This window comes from Synchiropus splendidus, chromosome 10, assembly GCF_027744825.2.
Source record: "Synchiropus splendidus isolate RoL2022-P1 chromosome 10, RoL_Sspl_1.0, whole genome shotgun sequence".
NCBI lineage: Eukaryota > Metazoa > Chordata > Actinopteri > Syngnathiformes > Callionymidae > Synchiropus > Synchiropus splendidus.
In genome coordinates this window covers 6,462,869-6,481,419 of record NC_071343.1, presented here as the reverse complement: position 1 = coordinate 6,481,419, position 18,551 = coordinate 6,462,869, and the positions used below count along the sequence as shown (strand labels likewise).

The following is an 18,551-nucleotide window of genomic DNA, read 5'->3' as shown; positions in this document are numbered from 1 at the left end:
CCATCAGGGGGAGTAGCCCAGGGTCCAAAGATACCAACAAACTGACAGAGAATTTCCAGCATTGTTATGTTTTCTTCGTGTCCCATTGGAGCGACATATCGGGTAGCAACATCAACAAGGTTTCTGGTGGTACAGCTTTACTTGGTCCATATCTGTAAGGTCATATGTGACGAAGCGAAGAAATGTAGAAAGCTAATTTAATTGCGCTCTTTATTACTGACATCACGCTCTCGTGGCTGGGCAACAATCTGAGTCCATGGGGATTTTTCTCATAAAAGCTTTTCGAAAAAGTAAAAGACTGATGGAAGATTTTCGACTTACAAATATGGAGGTTGAATGGTCGCATGGTGGACAAAAACTGGAACAACTCTAAAGCTGCCTGCATTCTCAGTTAGTGATGAGGCTTCATGAAACAGCGTCCTCATTTTCAGAGCCCAGTAGATGGCGCTCTATGTTTAAAAATGATGTTTCACTGAAATGGTTGTTCCAATCCAGGGATTTTCGAGCAGCGAGCACCAGCTTGTGGGCTCTGACATTGAGGACACTGTTTCATGAAGCCTCACCACCCCTTCACTATTCACAGCCGAACAAATTCCTCAAATTAATCCAAAAAATAATAAAAAATATTCCAAAGAAATACACATTAGTTTGACTTAACAAAAAAAAAAGTCTTTCCTTTCTGAGTGGTTTGATAATAATCCTTTCCCAACAAAACCATTCCAAAAATTAGCTTTCATCGCGAAAGGTAGCTTCAACCGGGGCTCCACATTCAAAACACACCCCACACACACATGTGCCCCTCTCTCTTCTCCCACTCACTCATGCCCTTCAGCTCACAGAAACATCAGGAGAATTCTGCTGCTGTAAATCCACAGCATGTGTGTTTTTGTTCTGCGGCGCTTCACTGTTAAACCTGGTGTTTGGTGGAATCAAAAAAAGAAGCACATCTGGCTCGCAGATTTGCCACTGGACTGAAGAATGTTTGAACCCCAGATACCGACACATATTATCAACTCTATATCTATCTTTAACTATCTTTATTAATCCATCTGTTTTGCAGTACAGTATATACACATTTTGTTGCTGTCATGGAGCGTCACAAGTTTGATATTTAGTTGGTATGGAAGAATCAGTTCTTTAACTTAAAGAGAACATCATGAATACTTGGCGTGTTTGGAAACAGTGAATACTGTCGTCCAAGTGCTTCTTTGGTTCGGAGCTCGTATATGGATTTCATCCAGGTGCAGTCTGATGGGCCTCAACCCTCCAAAACCACCCAGACCGAGAGCTGAGAGTACACTTGTGTAACCCAACACGGAAGCATTCCTGCGTGGGGCTCCACACAGCAGCCTTTTGGGGATCGATTCTTTGTATTGGAAAGGTCAAGCACACACACGCTTCTGCTCTCATTACGCTGAACAACACACACCAGGACAAGTTTGAAGAGCAAAGAAACACAAGATAATATACACAGTTAAATACATGAAGCAGATTATAAACCCACTGCCTTCATCTCACCGTAACATTAAAAGTCACTCGTTGTTATATTGAAAGTAGGATGCACCCGACTGTCTGGACCTTTTAAGAGCTGACAGTATGGATGAATGTCGCACAGCTGGAGGTTATAAATAGGATTGTACTTGGTATCCTAAGGTCGGTGCTTCTCCTCGCTTCGCGACCAGCCGATGATTCAGAAAGTTCTGATCTTCCCTCATCTCAGAGTTCGGCCCAATCTGAGGCTAATCAGCTGGAAAGGTAAAAGAAGAAATCCAATGCAGAGAAACTTGCAACTCAAGAATATACTTTTTACACAGCGTAAAAACCTGTTTTATGTGATGTGATGTTTTACTGACCTTCTTTGTGCAAGAAACACTTCCAGAGGCAGAAGCACAGAGACAGAACCAGCAGCGACGCCACCGTAGTGACTGAGATCAGGATGGTCAGAGCTGTTCCAACTACAGAAAATATATATATTTTGTGTTAATGATCAAGGTCATTCAGATAATGTGGAACACAAATGATCTTGAAGGTTCAGGCGACTGAGCAAAGGCCAAAGGATATTGGTCAACGCTGCAATGCACTAGTTACCTGGATGCAACTCCAGGTCTATGAGCACATGAGGCTCGTTGTCAGCGAGGAACTTATTTTGCCACTTTCTGTTCCGTGTCTCTCTCTACACTCACCTGACAGTGGATGGCCACACTCACAGCTGGGCCTTCATTCTCTAATCGCCTTTTTTTTTGTCTTTTTGATGTAAATGATACATGATACATTTTCTGCCTCATGTAGTATTTTGGTAAAGTTTCTGCCTTGTGTAACCCTTTAACATCTTGTCATATTGTATGCTCAATAGCAATCTTCTTCTTGGCTTGTCATTCAAATAGTAAACACCTGCGGTTTTGTCTGGTTCATCCAGTTCCAGCATCTAATTCTGACTGAATTCAGTACTCATTTTATGGCAATATCTTCTTTGGAGTTTAAATAAAATACATTATTTTTATTTTATTATATTTATACATGATTTTATCATTTTTATTTTATTCAGAATTTTATTCAGTTTTTCCAATTTTCATCAAGTGAATTTTGTTTCTTTTTATCTTTTTGTAAATTTGATGAACATGACTTGCAGCTGCTTCTCCTGCTGGTTGGACTTTTCCATGACAAATATCTTCGCGACGATCACATGGTTTCATGTCATTTCACAAGGGTTTGGTTTGTTTACGTGTAAGTAAATTAAATATGGTTATTGATCACAAATGAAATCAAGAGAAATGAATCAGTTCTATTACTTGAATGGGCCGCAGACCCATTTGTTCTTGGAAAGGTGGGTCCCGAGATCAGAAAGCTTCAGAACCCATGCCGTAAACAAGCGCCATCACTTTGTGAGCTGCACATGCTTCTATTGTTCCCTCAACAGTATTCAGTTGGAGCTGCACAGATAAAGATTAACTACTCACTCTTCGTGTTCATGGATACAGCGATGGGCGACTCCAGAGCTTTGTGGTGCACCAGACATTTGACGGAGACGTCTTTCAGCAGGCCTGATTGGACGGTGAGTGTGCTGATGACAAGGGTGGTCCCATCCTCCTGCAGGAGCTGTGTGATCACAGGGGGGCCCATGGTGCGGTTGTCTCTCTCCACATTCCACACGATCTCTGCCGGGGGCCTGGATACAGCGGTGCAGTTGGCCTCGATCACGCCGGGAGACGTGGTCTTGTAGCTCACCTGAGGTTTAGGAAGCACTGGGAGACGGATGGAGGGTCACCGTTACACACAAAGACAAATCCAGAGATCCATCTGATCCTTTGACCACTAGAAATCCCTGAGTTCAGCTCAGTAAGGGCCAGATTCCAGAGTGAAGCCAGGAATGATGAGCTGGAGCTGAGAATATTTTTACTGGCAGGAGGGCATGAGCCCAAATATTTGGCACCTTCACCGGCTTCACAACCTTGTGCGTGGTAAAGTTTGAGCAAAAATCTGTGGCTGAATGTGAGAATCTTTTTATGTAACTGAATTGATAATGTTGTTATAGAAAGCAACACATGCCCTTCGTCTTTAACCGTTATTAGTCACTATGTTTCAATGCCTTTCACTCTCGTTTTACATCACTATTCCCATACAGCACTGCAACAGTTGTCACCAAAGTTACAAAGTAAGGTAAAACAAAGTCATTTTTATTCCAAAATTCTGTTTGACTGACACTATACAAGTAACATCCGACTTACGACTGAGATCGGTTCCGACCAACCGGTTGTAAGTCAGATTGGACGTAGCCGACCTGAGGGTTATAGGTCCTACCGCAGTGGTAGATCACTGTGTAAGAGTGAGATGCTGGGATACTGTGCTGCCATAACTGTCGTACACGATGCCGTCTGGCTGCCATAATTGACGTATGCATTGCCGGGCTGCTATGTGCTGCGGTGCCAGACATTGAAAAAAAAAAAAAGAAAAAGCATCTGCTGACCGTGGTCGTAATTACGTGTGGACATAAGTTGAGTAACAGTATTAGATTTAGCGAGCAATGGGCTGATGAGGCTTCATGAAACAGTTTCAGAGCCCACTTGATGGCGCTCTTTGCTCTAAATGCTACAGACCATTCCAAAGAAACCTCACATCATTATCAAACCGTGTTCCTACCTGGTGGTGGGGTCAAGCCTGCAGACTGTTCATCTCCCACCACTGAGGCAATACATGCAGTAGCGTCAGTAGCGACAGCTACTCCTCAGGAATGTGACAGAAAATGACATTCAAGTCATGAACGGAAAGAGCCAGCCTCTTGGACTGAACATTGACTTGCTGTTTGTTGATGGAGGAGGGGAGGACACAAGGTTGATTCTACATCGACCTCCCAACAGCCATTGTCCCCCCAGAGCTCCACCGTCTCCTGTGTTGACAAAGCCACTGACAGCTAATCCAAAATGTATCATGAAAACAAGCAAAGCCGGGCTCAGAAAGGAGGGTTCTGCATTCCTGTCTAAGGCCTGGGGATAAGTTTCACTGGTCCCTCCTAGCAAAACCCATCAGTCAGAACACTGCTGAGTGTTTATTAATAGCGATTCTGCATATGTTTAATTCTGAAAAAAAACAATTACCGTAGATGGAAAGACAGACTTTAGAGCTCTTCGGACCATCAGCGTGTGTGTTGTACAGACAAGTGTAGCAGCCTTCATCCTGGATGGCCACAGGCTGGATGGTAATCCGACTGTCGGACAGCGAGGCACTGAGCCAAACCCTTCCTTGGTACGGCGGCTCAATCATCGGGTCGCTCTGCTTAGCAAAAGAGGCCACGTCTGCCGAGTGGCCAAGCGCAGACGTGTGTCTCCATGTGATGCCCTGCACTTTCTCAGGCAGGCCGTAGGAGCAGGACAACTGGGCCTTCTTGCCACTCAAGGCTGTTTTGTTGCGGTCGGCGGTGACTTGCGCTGGAGAGAGAAAGTGGCATCTCAGTTGAGACGACTTAAACGATATATAAGAGGAATCTGGAACAGCTGTTTCTGGTTTAGGAGAAGGAAACATGTCTCGCTCCCTGTGCACCATTTAATGAACATACTGAGTCTCCTAAGACTCATTCTGACATCTAAAATGATGCATGGATGGAAGAACGTAGGATCAGTTAGAAGAGGGACCACATGATGATTTTAAGCAGCTCTGTTTCGACCTCAACGTGAACTACAGTTCATGACCTCCAATAGTTTGAGGTTGAGACACTTAACTGAGTGAGACACGGTCATTATCTTTTATGAGTGGACCCTTCCGCTATGATGTAAGTCAGACCTGGGCAAAGTGCGGCCCGGGGGCCATATGCGGCCCGATGCCTGAATTTTTGTGGCCCGTTTGACGTCAGACTAAAACTATAAGTAATATGGCCTGCTCTTTCTGCTTTTTTTGTTCTTTCTCTTTTGGTCACCACCACCGCAACCACTCCAGCAGTAAATGTAGCATGTTCATGTTTTAAGGCTAAAATGTTCTTCTTTTCATTGGCCATTTTTTCCCCTTGTTCCTAAAAATACGTTGAAGTAATACTGAAAATATATTTAATATAAACGTCTAGTCAATAGTTCATTTATATTCAAATTAAGTACATATACAATTAAATATTCCAACAGCCTTCATGGCATATTTACACTTCTTAAAATCCTGAATTACATTTCATCTTCTTAGGTTCATTTTGTCCTTGTTACTTAAGTATATATTTAGGATATTATTCTATCATGTTTTATAGTCATCTTTGTCTTTTTTTTGGCCCTCACAACCGTTGAGGAAATGTAATTGCCTAACTATGAAAGCGGTTTGGACCGCCATTGTGGTGACAAACTCAGTGACAGAAGCGGCCAAAACAAAAATTACAGGCACAAGTTGCAGCAGGAAAACAAATGTGAGAAACCTCTGCAGCGGCTGGGCTTCAGACTAGACTATATGAAATAGAACTACAGCAGGAAAAGTACTTCACAGACCAATACGGATGGTAGAGTTAAGGTCTAATTGTATACTCACAAGTGACGGTGAGGCAAGTCTGTCCTTGCTGTGTACCAGAGGGAGCCATCTCAAAGATGCAAGTGTAGCAGCCTTCGTCTCGAAATCCCACCCGCTGGATGGTAACAGCTGAAGTGTCCTTTGGAGACGTTGCCAGCTCCACATGTTGCTGACCGGTCAAGGTCTCTACACGACCGGGCTGGTAGGTCAGCAGCGTCTTGTTCTGGACGTCCAGCCAGTGCACCAGACGGAGTGTTTGACCACGGTCTCTGGTAAAACTGCAGGTCAGCGTGAACGGCTTCTCCACCGGAGCCTCAAGACGAGCAGGTGCTGTTACCTTTCCTGGAGAATATTAGCTATGAATATCTATATTTACACTCATGCATAACGACACGATTCTGGTATTTGTTGGATTTCACCTTGAAGGTTTTCCACCAGAAGGAGAAGTAAAAACACCAGCATGTCTTTCCTGCAGGAGACCGCCATCATCATCGTCCTCATTGCTCATTTAAAATGGAGGATGGGTGCTGACACAAACACTATGGAAAGACAAATCACTTGTACAGGTTCATCCACAAAGAAACTATAGAAATGGAATAAAAATCAATACAAAAGTCACTAGTTTTAATTCCACATTATTGCGAAATGATTCAGCAAGAACTAAGATCTAACAGTTTATATTAAGAACCAATCCACGTTTTTAAATGAAGAAGACCCTTTAACCTCTAACTGAAAATATTCATGCTAAAAGTAACAAATGTCAGGCCTAAAACACTAGTTTAAGAAAATGCGCTCAGTACTTTCTGACCAGTTATGAGTTAAACAAAAATTAGACACTCACCTGTACTTGTATGACGGAAAAACCACAAGCCCAGTAGCGTCTACCTCCCCATCATCTCGACGACAGAAACCGTTTGAGGCTCATCGCTGGGCAGCGAAGTCCACAGCTGCCTCCCACTTCTGTGAGTCGGTTCTTCTGCGCTCAGACACGGCGGGACTGGAGTTTTGCCTGGAACTTGGAACTGCATTCTGGCGACCTCTGGTAGATTGTTGCGGTACTTAATAAATAAAACAATTAATTTCGAGAATTGTTGATGTAAAATGGAAGGTTTAACGCTGAGGATAATTGTATATTAAGTTGTTTTTTCTTTTTTCTGTTATGTTTTCAATACTTTGCAAAAAGCGATTTTAACCAAAAGGACGACTAAAACGACTATAAAGAAAACGTTTTGCCAGCACACAACGCCTTGAACTCTTATTCTAGAGATTGCCTCATGTATAGCTACTATGTATAAACTATTATTAAGATAACTACAAAGCAAACACGATTACAAACGCCAGTTTGTGTTTCAAAAATGAAGTGACGTCACGTATGAGACGGAAGTGTGCTTGACGATTGGCGTTTGCTGATGACGTTGCAACTCGCATTGGCGCTGTCACTTGACAGGCAACAAGCAAAACAATGTCAACCACGGCTTTAGCGTGAGTTTAAATGACAGTTGAAGCGTGCCGTTAGTTGAGATGTTGGTTACGGTATGATCTGACATCGTGGTTTTGTCCTGCTGTCGGCTGTGAAATATCCGCATCATGTCTTTCCTTGTGGACTCTGTTATCATGTTCACCTCGCAGGTTTGTCCAGTTGCTCATCTCTTTTGCTAAAATAACTTTAGAAAATAACACTCCTCCAGTTAATTTGTTGAGTAAAAAAGTTAAAAAGTTTGATAATTTTATTGTTACTTTTAAATATCACATGATCATGAAATGATCGGATATTTAATCGTTTATTTTATCGACAACAATCCAACATTGTATGAGACGTAAAGAGACGTTCCTGTTCATAAGTAACTCTATAGGTTTTCAGTTTTCAACATACTATGATATGGTTCTTAAACTGTTGTTAATTTGTCTTATAGGTGCTGTTTTTTGGTTTTGGCTGGTTGTTCTTCATGCGGCAACTTTTCAAAGACTACGAGGTATCACATAAAATAATAATCATCATCAAAATATTTCATATTCGGTATTTTGAAAATACCATTTCATTGTGTGTAAACTACTGCATGTAATATGTATGTAATACACTATGTAGCAAACCATCTAATCCCAGTCTGAGGTCATTTTTATAGCCCAAACACTTGATAATGATCTACTACTTTGGTCAATACTACGAACCACTTGTATTTGCTCCTTCCTTTCTCTCACAGTCAACCCCTTGTCACACTCTTAAATGGAGTGCGTCCTTTCATTCAGTGCAGTTCTAACTCATTGTCTGCTCTGATTTTCAGGTGCGGCAGTATGTTGTCCAGGTGGTGTTTTCCGTCACCTTTGCTTTTTCGTGTACCATGTTTGAACTTATCATCTTCGAGATCCTGGGTGCCTTAAGTAGTAGGTAAGTAGGTCATCTGTTTGTGCTACTTATTCACAGACAATGCTAATGGTGCTTCGTTGACGTTTATCAGTTCAAGATACTTCCACTGGAAGCTGAATTTGTACGTGATTTTGCTGGTCCTCATCTTCGTCGTGCCTTTCTACATCGGCTACTTCGTCGTCAGCAACATTCGTCTCTGTAAGCAGGTTCACGCACGGCACGCAGCCCAGTTTGATGTCAACATAGCTGCTGTTTTTCACTCCAGTGCACAGACAGAGGCTGCTCTTCGCGTGCATGGTGTGGTTTACCTTCATGTATTTCTTCTGGAAGCTGGGAGATCCTTTCCCCATCTTGAGCCCGAAACACGGTAAGCACGAGACATTTAAATCACAAAACTGACTTCACGTCTTGTGAACTGGGCTTTGTTTTTCAGGAATCCTCTCCATCGAGCAGCTGATCAGTCGTGTTGGTGTTATCGGCGTCACCCTCATGGCCCTCTTGTCTGGTTTTGGTGCTGTCAACTGCCCCTACACTTACATGTCTTATTTTCTTCGGTGAGATCGGATGTGGTTTGGAACACGCTCCTCAGATGTAGTTTCCTCACGCCCTTCCTTTTATATCTATACTCAGGAATGTCACAGACAGCGACATACTTGCGCTTGAGAGAAGGTTGCTCCAAACTATGGACATGATCGTGAGCAAGAAGAAGAGGTAAGTTGTTGTCTGTGGACGTCTTTGAACCTGAGCATGAAAACTTCCTTTTTTTTGTTGTAGAATTGCGATGACTCGGCGGCAGATGTACCAGCGAGGAGAAGATCAGAACAGGCAGACTGGATTCTGGGGCATGATCAAGAGTGTCACCTCGACACAAGCGGGCAGCGAGAGTATCCTGGCCTCTTTATAGAAACACTCTTTTGCAAGTTTAAGCTCGAGATGAATAATAGTTTCATTCTTTAACATCCACCGTTCAGACCTGTCTCTGATCCAACAGGAGGTAGACGCTCTTGAGGAGCTGAGTCGGCAGCTTTTTCTTGAAACGGTGGACCTGCAGGCTACAAAGGTACAACTGCTGCGTTGGAGTCGGAGAGTCTTACGGCGTGTTATCTGTTTTCAGGGTTTAGTATGACCTAAGAACGGTTTTTGCTTCCAGTGTGACAAGAGCATGTTAGCCGTTCTCCAAATGGGTGGAGCTGCACTGTAGGATTGTCTCTCGAAAGTTCCCTTGCCAAATCCAAGTTCACATTGGGGACACGTACACCAGAACTTAACATATATTCATCATTATATCAATGTTCCTGCAGTCAAAAATGACTCATTATTCCACCACAATTGGTTAAAATACGCATCATGAATCGTTGCTCAATAGATGGAGCTCACTGTTCAGGGTGTGAAGTGCAACATGAATGAAGAAAGCGGCATCAGTCAACACTGAAAATGTATCTTTTTTTATGTGTTTTTAAGCTTGTTCATTTGGATGATGATAAAGCAAAACACTGTTCTTTCTGCAAAGGCTTTTCCTTTTAATGATCTCCAATCCTGCTTGTAAGAAATGGTTGGATGCCTGGAAATGCATGTGATGATGTCAGGCACACTCTTATATAAACACTTGATGAGTGTGCAAGATGTTTTTTTTGCTTTTATGTCTGAGCTCAGCAGACGATAGTGGGTAAGAGCAGGCACGCAGTGACACTAGTAAACTTGGGTAGAGTCATGAACTCTCACTCTTGTAAAACAGTTTCACACAAAATGGTGTGAGTCACCGATCAAATGTTTGCCAGACAGGTCATGATGTTATGGCTGTTATTCACCCTCAGTTTAAACGACTGTTTGCAGGAGCGTATCGAATATTCCAAGACATTCCAGGGAAAATACTTCAACTTCCTGGGATACTTCTTCTCCATCTATTGTGTTTGGAAGATCTTCATGGTAAACACGGCGCCCCCACATGTTGATGCTGAAGTGTCGGGGTTGTTGAGGTACCTTCTGTCCCTCACAGGCCACCATAAATATTGTGTTTGACCGTGTTGGAAAGACCGATCCTGTGACGAGAGGCATCGAGATAACAGTCAACTACCTGGGCATCCAGTTTGATGTAAGACACACATAGACCGTCCCAAACTGAAGAGAGGAGGAGGAATACCACACATGCAGCTGATATTTCCTTCCTCTTTGTTCGCTCAGGTGAAGTTTTGGTCGCAACACATCTCGTTCATTCTGGTGGGAATCATCATCGTCACGTCCATAAGAGGTTTACTCATCACTCTCACGAAGGTAGGTGGTCAGGCCACATGCTGGTTGCACCTCTCTCATGAGTTTTTGTCTGTAGTTCTTCTACGCCATATCCAGCAGCAAGTCGTCCAACGTCATCGTGCTGGTCCTGGCTCAGATCATGGTGAGCTCCCCTGCACGTCGTGAGACCTTCAAGTCCTACTCTGTCTGTTTTTCCGCTCCGTTCAGGGGATGTATTTCGTGTCGTCGGTGCTGCTGATGCGTATGAGCATGCCGCTGGAGTACCGCTCCATTGTGACCGAGGTTCTGGGTGAGCTGCAGTTCAACTTCTACCACCGCTGGTTCGACGTCATCTTCCTGGTCAGCGCTCTGTCCAGCATCCTCTTCCTCTATCTGGCCCACAAGCAGGCGCCAGAGAAGCACATGGCTCTGTGATCCAAATCTGAACTGGGTTTTGTCATCCAGATATTTCCTTTGTTCTTTTATTATCTTAATTCTTTGTAAATGTGAGAAAGGGCTGTTCCTGAATCAGGGACGTTGGAAGTCATGGAGGAGGGATTTTTTTGAAAAAAACAAAACTTGAATAAAGTGTTTTGCGATTGAATAACTTTGTTTTAAAGTGTTTTAATGAGCGCCCCCTATTGAGCAACTACCACCTTAAAAATGTACCAACCTGTGCCTTTTTTTTCTAGTTTTAATGGTGGCGCTATTGCGTTCATCTGTACGTGTCTTTTTATCATGCAAAACTTTACTGCAAAAACATTCAGCGACAAAAAACAACAACCCAGATCATGGTGGACCTGAAGCTTTATTCTTCCACTTTATAGCATGAGCTTTGTGTTGCACAGATTCATTTTATTCATACACATTAAATAAAAGGTGAGCTACTTTCAGAAAATCACCGTGGTGGTCATGTAAGGCTAATCATGATTCATATCGATGGCATTGAAATGTTGACTATCCTTCCGAAGATGGGAGCAATGGGGAGCTTCAAAGTCTCACGTCAATGCTGTCGTTGGATGACGTGGAGGACACGGAGCAACTCTGCAAGGATGAAAGCAGAAATGACTTAAAGTGCTTTTGTTTTCAACAGTGTTTGATTTTAAAAGCATATTTCCTGCAGGTACTTTACCACTGCTACGTCACACATAGAAGCGTGACACGCTCTACTCATGTGGCTGGCCATTTCTCTGTTTTTGTTTTTGAGTCTCCATGTCTTAAGAAGTCAAGGACACTGGAGGGGTGATAACTAAAAAGCAGCGGAGGTACTTTTCCTTTCCAATTGCAGGGATTTTCATACAAAGTATTTTTAATTATAGATAAAATAGACACGCTAAGTGTTTTGAACTGTGATGATGTATGAATTGCCAGATGCACATTTTGGCGACGGAAGTACGGCCCTATATACCATTGTTTTGAAAGCTCAAAGGATCCCAGACTGTACCTCTGTACAAGGTTTTTAGCAACAAATACTGTTCAATTAAATGTTCTTTTCCAGGTCAATGGATATATGCTACTTTCTTTCTTTACTTGCTTGTTTTTTGAAGACCCTTCACTCTAAATAGGTCTATTTCTATGCCTGACATGAGACAGTTCCCATGTTCTCCTGTAATTCCAACAAAAGTGATCGCACTTTTTTTACAGTCTCTCACGGCGGTTTAAGTTTGAATCAATAAATCTCCTGGTTCTTTAGGTGATTGAAACGCTCAACTCAAGTGAGGCTTTTGTTCGGTACTGCTTCATTCGTGCTTCATTTTGCTCTATTTACAACATTTACAATTGTTGACAGTGACAAGTTGTGTTTTATATTGTCAGCCACGATCTGTGGGTTGTAGAGAGATCTATTTTACGTGCGTGTATTCAACCCCACTGTGGTGACAGCACTACTAAGATAAGTTAAGATACTGATAACAGCAGAGATTAGGCAAAACTGCTTCAGTGTTACATGGACTTCGCTCACTTGTGTCTTGTCACCAGTGCTGATGTCAGCACATGCTGACTGTCCCTGAATCATTACTGACACTGTCTGACTGGAACAACATTGCAGCCAAATGTGAGGTTAATACACAACTGCAATGACACTTTCCAAGAATCTACAGTTTAGTGTTTGTGTCTGACGTGTGGAGTCGAGCTTAGACTGTGCAACTGTCACCTCCAACCTTGGTAAGGTTGGAACTCCTGAGCCAAATGCTGTTGCTGATGAAGGCTAAACATTCTGAGCTCTTAGAAAGTCAAGGAAATTCGGCCCGCAGGCCTTCAGTTGGACACCCATATTTTAGTCCGATCTTACCCTTTCTCTTGGTGTCTCAACTGGGCTGTCAGGTCTGGCGCGCACCACTTGTCCGAGAGGTTGCGTTGACAGGACTTCTTCATGAAGTCTCTCCGTGATGAGCAGACGTGTGATGGTCACTCCTTTGGCTTTAAGTTGGCCGTAGACCTCCCTGCTGGCCACCAGCATTTCCAGAGAGTTCCCACTGCTGCGGATCAAATCCGCCACCTCCTCGTGGGTGGACTGCTCCACGTTCCTCCAGTTCACCTCCACCACGATGTCGTCATCCTCCAGACCTGCCAAGTCGGCGGGTCCGCCTTTCACGACCTGAGACATGAGCGCAAATCTTGAACTGTTCTCTCCCTAAGCGGCGTGCCCTCACTGTCGATGCCCGGTTGAACACTTACATCTTTGATGTACTGACCAAACACTCCCTGGATGCCGTTTAGGTGGAAACCAAAAGTGCTGCTTGTCTTCTCCATCCTGCACAACTTGGGCACTGGCTCCTCTGGACGGGTGAAACTTTGCGTATGAACAGCCTCAGTGTAACTGGGTGGAGGGGCCGCACGTCCTGTCTCATCCCAGAAGATCATTGGAGAGAAGTTTCCCTGTGTGTGAAACGGATATTATCAATATTGGTGAGGCTAAACGTCTAAAGGAGATCACAGCTATTCACGTCGCAAACTTCCTGTCTGTCTCAAGCTCAAAAGACAGACATCTGCAAGAGAGCTTCCCTCAAAGGGGATCCATGTTCTGACACTGACCTAAAATCGCAAGGTTAGTGACTGAAGTGATATGGGTCGAAGCTGTTTGGCAAACTCAGTGATACCAAGGGGCCAAAACTCTCCCTCCTTGAACAGGCAGTTAGACTATAAACAGGATGACAAGGCTCTTGCAGGACTTTGCGTTTCAAAGTAGAAATGGTGGCTGCCACCCCCCGAAAGATCTGAAGTCATTTGGCCACTGAAGGTCCAGTGGCAGTGGCGGAACAGAGGCACCATCCCTCACCTGCTTACACATCTGGTCTGTTTCCCTGTCCGCCACCAGGAGGCAGCATGTGTTGCCACTCTCTCGGATTCTGTCCACCACCTGCTGATGGTTGAGTCCCTGCACATCTTTCCCATCCACCGCCACCAGCCTGTCCTTCTCCTTCAGACCTGCTTGTTCCGCAGGGCTTCCTCTGTCCACATCCTTGATGTAGTGCCCTGCGTTACAGTTCACACCGTGAAAACACAGCCATCAGGGAAAGTAGTGAACAAAGATTACGGCCTTGCCTTCAAAAGTGTCCCTCTCTGCCAGCAGGAAGCCGTATCCGTCGCTTCCTTTGAACAGATTGATGATGCGCGGCTTGTGTGGGAGGTGCTTGGTGGTGGCCAGCCAATGTCCCATCCGGATGCCCTTCTTCTGATAGTACTCTTCAGTTTGCTCGTCGACCAGCAGGAACATCAGGCTGCTTCCGCCTTGTTTGATTTTCTCCACCACTTGGTCGTGTGAAAAGCTCTTGATGTCCTCCCCGTTCAACTCCAGCAGGCGGTCCCTGACTTCAACTCCGGCCCTGCTAGCCACGCCTCCCGGGGTCACCTCGGTCATGAACAAGCCGCGCACTCCTGAGAGGAGACACGTTATTCCAGCCATCTCGCTCTGAGAAATGCTGGAGCTCATGCTTACCTTTAACGGAGCGCACGGAGAAGTCAAAGCTCGAGCCTGCTTTCACCAAGTAGCAGAGTTTGAGCTTTGGATCCTGCTGGGAGCCACCGCCTGGCGCCTGGTGAGGGTCCAACAAGCTGACACCTTCAGCTTTTGCACGCCTGTATGAGGCTTCATCAAGGGTGTGGAAGGTGACCGAGGGGCCGCTGTTCCTCACCATCTCCACCACCTGGCCCGAGCAGAGGGGTTAATGTGATGCCGCGGAGCTTTAACTCACAACGCACCTCCGAGTGAGACATTCCATCGACGAATGTCCCGTTGACTCTGATGACGCGGTCCCCATCCTTCATACCAGCCAGCTGCGCTGGACCTCCCATTTCCAAGGAGCGGACCAGGTGACCTTCCTCGCCATTTTCAATCCTCATGTAGAAGCCAAACGTTTGACCCGCCCTCTTGGTCAGAGAGATGACTTTGGGCTTGTACCAAGTCATGACCTGTTAGACACAGCATTCAGATGGCGTCAGCTAACTTTTGTTGGGTCTTTCCCGGACAGTGGTGATGTAGGGCGATCAAAACAAAAAAGTTAGATTTCCTTGCTTTGACAGACATTTTTAAAACAAGGCTCACGCCAACACGAGTCAACACTTGTTTTCATTTGAATTTCCTTCATGACTTGTTGAATATTTCAACAGTTAGCAACACGCCATTGTGCTAAGTCGTTGCTTGTGTTAGCACTAGAATTCTTAATTCTTTACCAATCCTTCACAAGTTTAATTTGTTTAATTCAACTTGTTGATGCTGTCTATGATACGTCAACAGCAGCAGAAATCGCATTCTCTTACACCTTATATACAGTAACCCTGAACCCAGGGGCTCATAAAAATGCTGATAATATCAGATAAGAACTCAGTCTTCCAAGCTATCGTGAGGGTTAATGGTTGACCAGGTGAAGGTGGTGATGACTTGCACATTAAGACCAATTCAGAGTTCATCTCCTGTCCTGGATAATAGTTATGTAACAACTTTCAAAACACTAAGACAGATATGAATACTTCTTTTATTCATTTATTTATGTCCCAAGCTACTCTCCTGAACAAAAAGTGTGCATAACCTTCAACAAACAAACAAAAATATAATACAAAGCATAACAAAAAATATGGAAGCAACTTAAAGCGAGAGGCAGGGGACACCCTGGACTGGTCACCTGTCCATCACAGGGCATCAAATACATCTTTAATATCACTCATCCTCATAGAAGAGAAACATATTTAGCAAAAGAAGAAGGATCACGGTAATACGAAGCTCACAAACTAAACCTAAAAGTGTTTTGCTGACACCAATAACTGACTTTCTAACCAGTTAAACTGTTGCTTTCATGAATAATTCTCATTGAGAGGAAGTTGTACTCACCAGTTTGTGTCTGTTCAAAGCCCCGGTCTGAAGGAAGTGGTCACCTGCCGGTGTTCTCTTGTTATCCCCTGGCCTCTCCACCTGTCCTCCTCCTCCTCCTCACCCCAGCCCTTCCTCCTCATGCCTCACCACTTGGCCGGGCCAAAGGTGAGTTTAAAGTGTGAGTTATTTAACAGTGACTCGCGACTGGAGTGCGGGGAAGTAGACGGCAGAACTCCGGAGCCGTAGTCACCTGTGTGGGGTCGAAGGTGGATTTAGATTGAGCCATAAAGAGACTCCACCTGGATTGTTGTCCTCGTGTTCGGCCGTCCGATGTTCTCCAATGATCAGCTGCTCATTGCTTGCTCTCCTCTAATCACTCCTGTTGTCTAATAATCGTTTGATGGCTGGAGTGTTATTGGTGATGCAGGTTCAATTATGATAATGTTCCATCGGGGAGGGCAAAGGTCGGCCACTGTAAAAGTTAATTGGTCACTACCTGGTTACTGACAAATACAGTACATTCCTCACAGCATGGGTGGTTTTCGGCGTTGGAATTTTCTCCTCCAAAAAACAGAATATTCCTTCTATTTTGTTATTTCATGAATCGATCTAGAGAGTCGGACGATAGATACTTGAGTGAGTATACCTGCTGACGAACTGGCAACCAGCCGAGACTGTTGTAGCCTCTCGGGCTGCGCTGAATAACACTGGAGTTACTCAGGATGTCCGTCTCTCAGGCCCTACTCTGGCCCTCCTGGAGTCAGAGTAAAACTATAAAACTGACATTGCTGTCTCCGACATTTTTGTCTTGTGCATTGTTTTTGTTCATTACAATGCTACTAAAACATAACTTTCTTGTGTGATTATTTTTCACTTGTTTCAATTGTTCGTCTTTTCCGTTGGCTATTTTAGGAGTACAGTGGTGCCTCGGTTTTTGAACGTCTCGGACTTCGAATAAAAATTGAAAAAAAAATAGATTTTTTTGCTTTGATTTCGAACGAAAATCCAGAACTCGAACTCCCCCGAAAAAAGCCGGAAAAAACATAACGTGCGCGGACCAATCATGACCCACGACGCGCTTTGTTATTGTGTGTAACGCAGCCTCTGTATGCAGACGTGTCCCGTTAGCAACATTTACTGACTGTTTTTTCTTCATCTTGAGGTGTAAAACCTTTCCTGTCTCCGCACTGGACCATAGTAGAGTGTGACGGGGGAGGTGCTCGCTCTCCACACCTCCACTCCAGGGTTTGATGTCCTGTTGTGGGCTGGAGCTGGGACAGGGATGAGGCGAGTCTGGGACAGAGCGTGACTTGGTTTATGACTTTGTCACAGCCAAACTGCACAGAAGCGCACATTCAGAGCTGGACACGCACCGGGCACCTCTTCACTTCTGGAGAGACGTCACTCACTCGGCAACCCCTCCCACATGCAGCGGCCACACACATAGAGGAACAGCGCACCTGCAGCAGACACTCGACATTCACTCCTACAAAACACTATTTTCAGGCTTGGAACGCATTATTTCTTTTTCCATTCATTGTAATGGGAAAAATCGATTCATCGATTTCGAACAATTCGCGGCCGTCTGGAACGGATTGTGCTCGAGAACCGAGGCACCACTGTATTTCTTGTCCCTTAAAATACATCATAATTGAAAGTAGATTTTGAAAGGTATAAGACACATCGAGAATCTTAAAATTGGGTTTAAATTAAATAAAACACAACGAACAAACATTTTCTCTACATTTGTAAAGTGTAATTTCATAATCACACATGATGTCATCGCTTGATTTTTATTTTACTCTACTTCTGTGGGTTCGACGGCCCCTCTCAACGGTCACAATATATAACCTGGCCCCGCAGAAAATGTAATTGCCTGTCTCTGCGCTAGCAAAACAACAAAATGATCCCAACAAGGTGCTCCATCATGAAATGGCTGTCTGACAGATAAATAAAAAATCAAGGCATGATGAGTAACACATGGAAACTTGGAATCGCAGCTAGCTCAGTGACTTATACACAGTCACCCACTGTGCATAAACAACAAGAGAAGTTTGGGGTTTATTTATTCTTTTGATGTCTCTGGCCCGTTGGCTCGAGTGCCTGAGTTGGCATGGCTGCCTGCACATAGAGGAAAATCCCTCCGACAGCAATGACAGCGGCTTTAAGAAGACGCCGGCAAATTAAAGATGTGACAAATGTGGACTCTTGAGAGAGGAAATATATCTGGCAACCCTGAGTAGAACCTGACAAACGGATCCAGAGCAGCTTGTGTTGACAGGAGATGGAGTTGTGGTCATCAAGTCCTCTGCGTCGGAGTGAGGGGAGGGCCAGCTGGTCCTCGCAAGGCCTGGCTTTGAGGACCCTCCTGCCCACCTCTGGTCTAAAATGCTGAGTCATTCGTTTTTGGCTCGCTCGTGTTTCTGCTGAAACATTTACGAGCCAAATGATGGTCTTTAACCATCATCAAATCCACTTTACCTGTCGATGGATTCACATCACCCCTTTAACTAATCAGTTTGAGAAAGATGACGTTGCTAAATGGAGATATTGATCCTGACGCTGCGGAAGTGTATGCAACAAGCATCGATTTTCATAATTAGACACCGACTTGTGCTCGAGGCTCCTCAAGTGAAGCGTTCTGAGTGATGCCTGACATTGTGCGGTGTGGACAAT

At 44.4% G+C, this 18,551-nt stretch overlaps 3 protein-coding genes across 4 annotated transcripts; 1 reads left to right on the top strand and 2 right to left on the bottom strand.

Moving 5' to 3' along the window:
• Positions 1–552: 552 nt before the first annotated feature.
• On the bottom strand, positions 553–7,310 carry zgc:113337 (uncharacterized protein LOC503741 homolog). 2 transcript variants are annotated; one of them, XM_053877385.1, is made up of 8 exons: positions 6,815–7,310; positions 6,393–6,512; positions 5,995–6,315; positions 4,593–4,922; positions 3,226–3,242; positions 2,958–3,166; positions 1,854–1,955; positions 553–1,747 (listed from the first exon to the last, which is right to left on the bottom strand). In XM_053877385.1, exons 2-8 carry the CDS (start codon positions 6,472–6,474, stop codon positions 1,744–1,746), a joined length of 1,065 nt encoding a protein of 354 aa, XP_053733360.1. In that variant the 5' UTR covers positions 6,475–6,512; positions 6,815–7,310; the 3' UTR covers positions 553–1,743. The 2 variants fall into 2 exon arrangements, with proteins under 2 accessions (XP_053733360.1, XP_053733359.1); XM_053877384.1 differs by having other exon boundaries at positions 555–1,747; positions 2,958–3,242; positions 6,815–7,306.
• A 247-nt stretch (positions 7,311–7,557) lies between these two features.
• On the top strand, positions 7,558–11,525 carry si:ch73-390b10.2 (Golgi pH regulator). Its single transcript, XM_053877225.1, has 14 exons — positions 7,558–7,602; positions 7,887–7,946; positions 8,256–8,359; positions 8,430–8,536; positions 8,604–8,705; positions 8,772–8,892; positions 8,969–9,049; positions 9,113–9,222; positions 9,310–9,398; positions 10,172–10,264; positions 10,335–10,430; positions 10,520–10,609; positions 10,665–10,730; positions 10,796–11,525. Exons 1-14 carry the CDS (start codon positions 7,561–7,563, stop codon positions 11,000–11,002), a joined length of 1,368 nt encoding a protein of 455 aa, XP_053733200.1. The 5' UTR covers positions 7,558–7,560; the 3' UTR covers positions 11,003–11,525.
• On the bottom strand, positions 11,419–16,333 carry pdzk1 (PDZ domain containing 1). The gene is made up of 8 exons (XM_053877227.1): positions 15,894–16,333; positions 14,768–14,977; positions 14,505–14,712; positions 14,111–14,443; positions 13,845–14,041; positions 13,244–13,444; positions 12,858–13,163; positions 11,419–11,611 (listed from the first exon to the last, which is right to left on the bottom strand). Exons 2-8 carry the CDS (start codon positions 14,972–14,974, stop codon positions 11,558–11,560), a joined length of 1,506 nt encoding a protein of 501 aa, XP_053733202.1. The 5' UTR covers positions 14,975–14,977; positions 15,894–16,333; the 3' UTR covers positions 11,419–11,557.
• Positions 16,334–18,551: the final 2,218 nt, after the last annotated feature.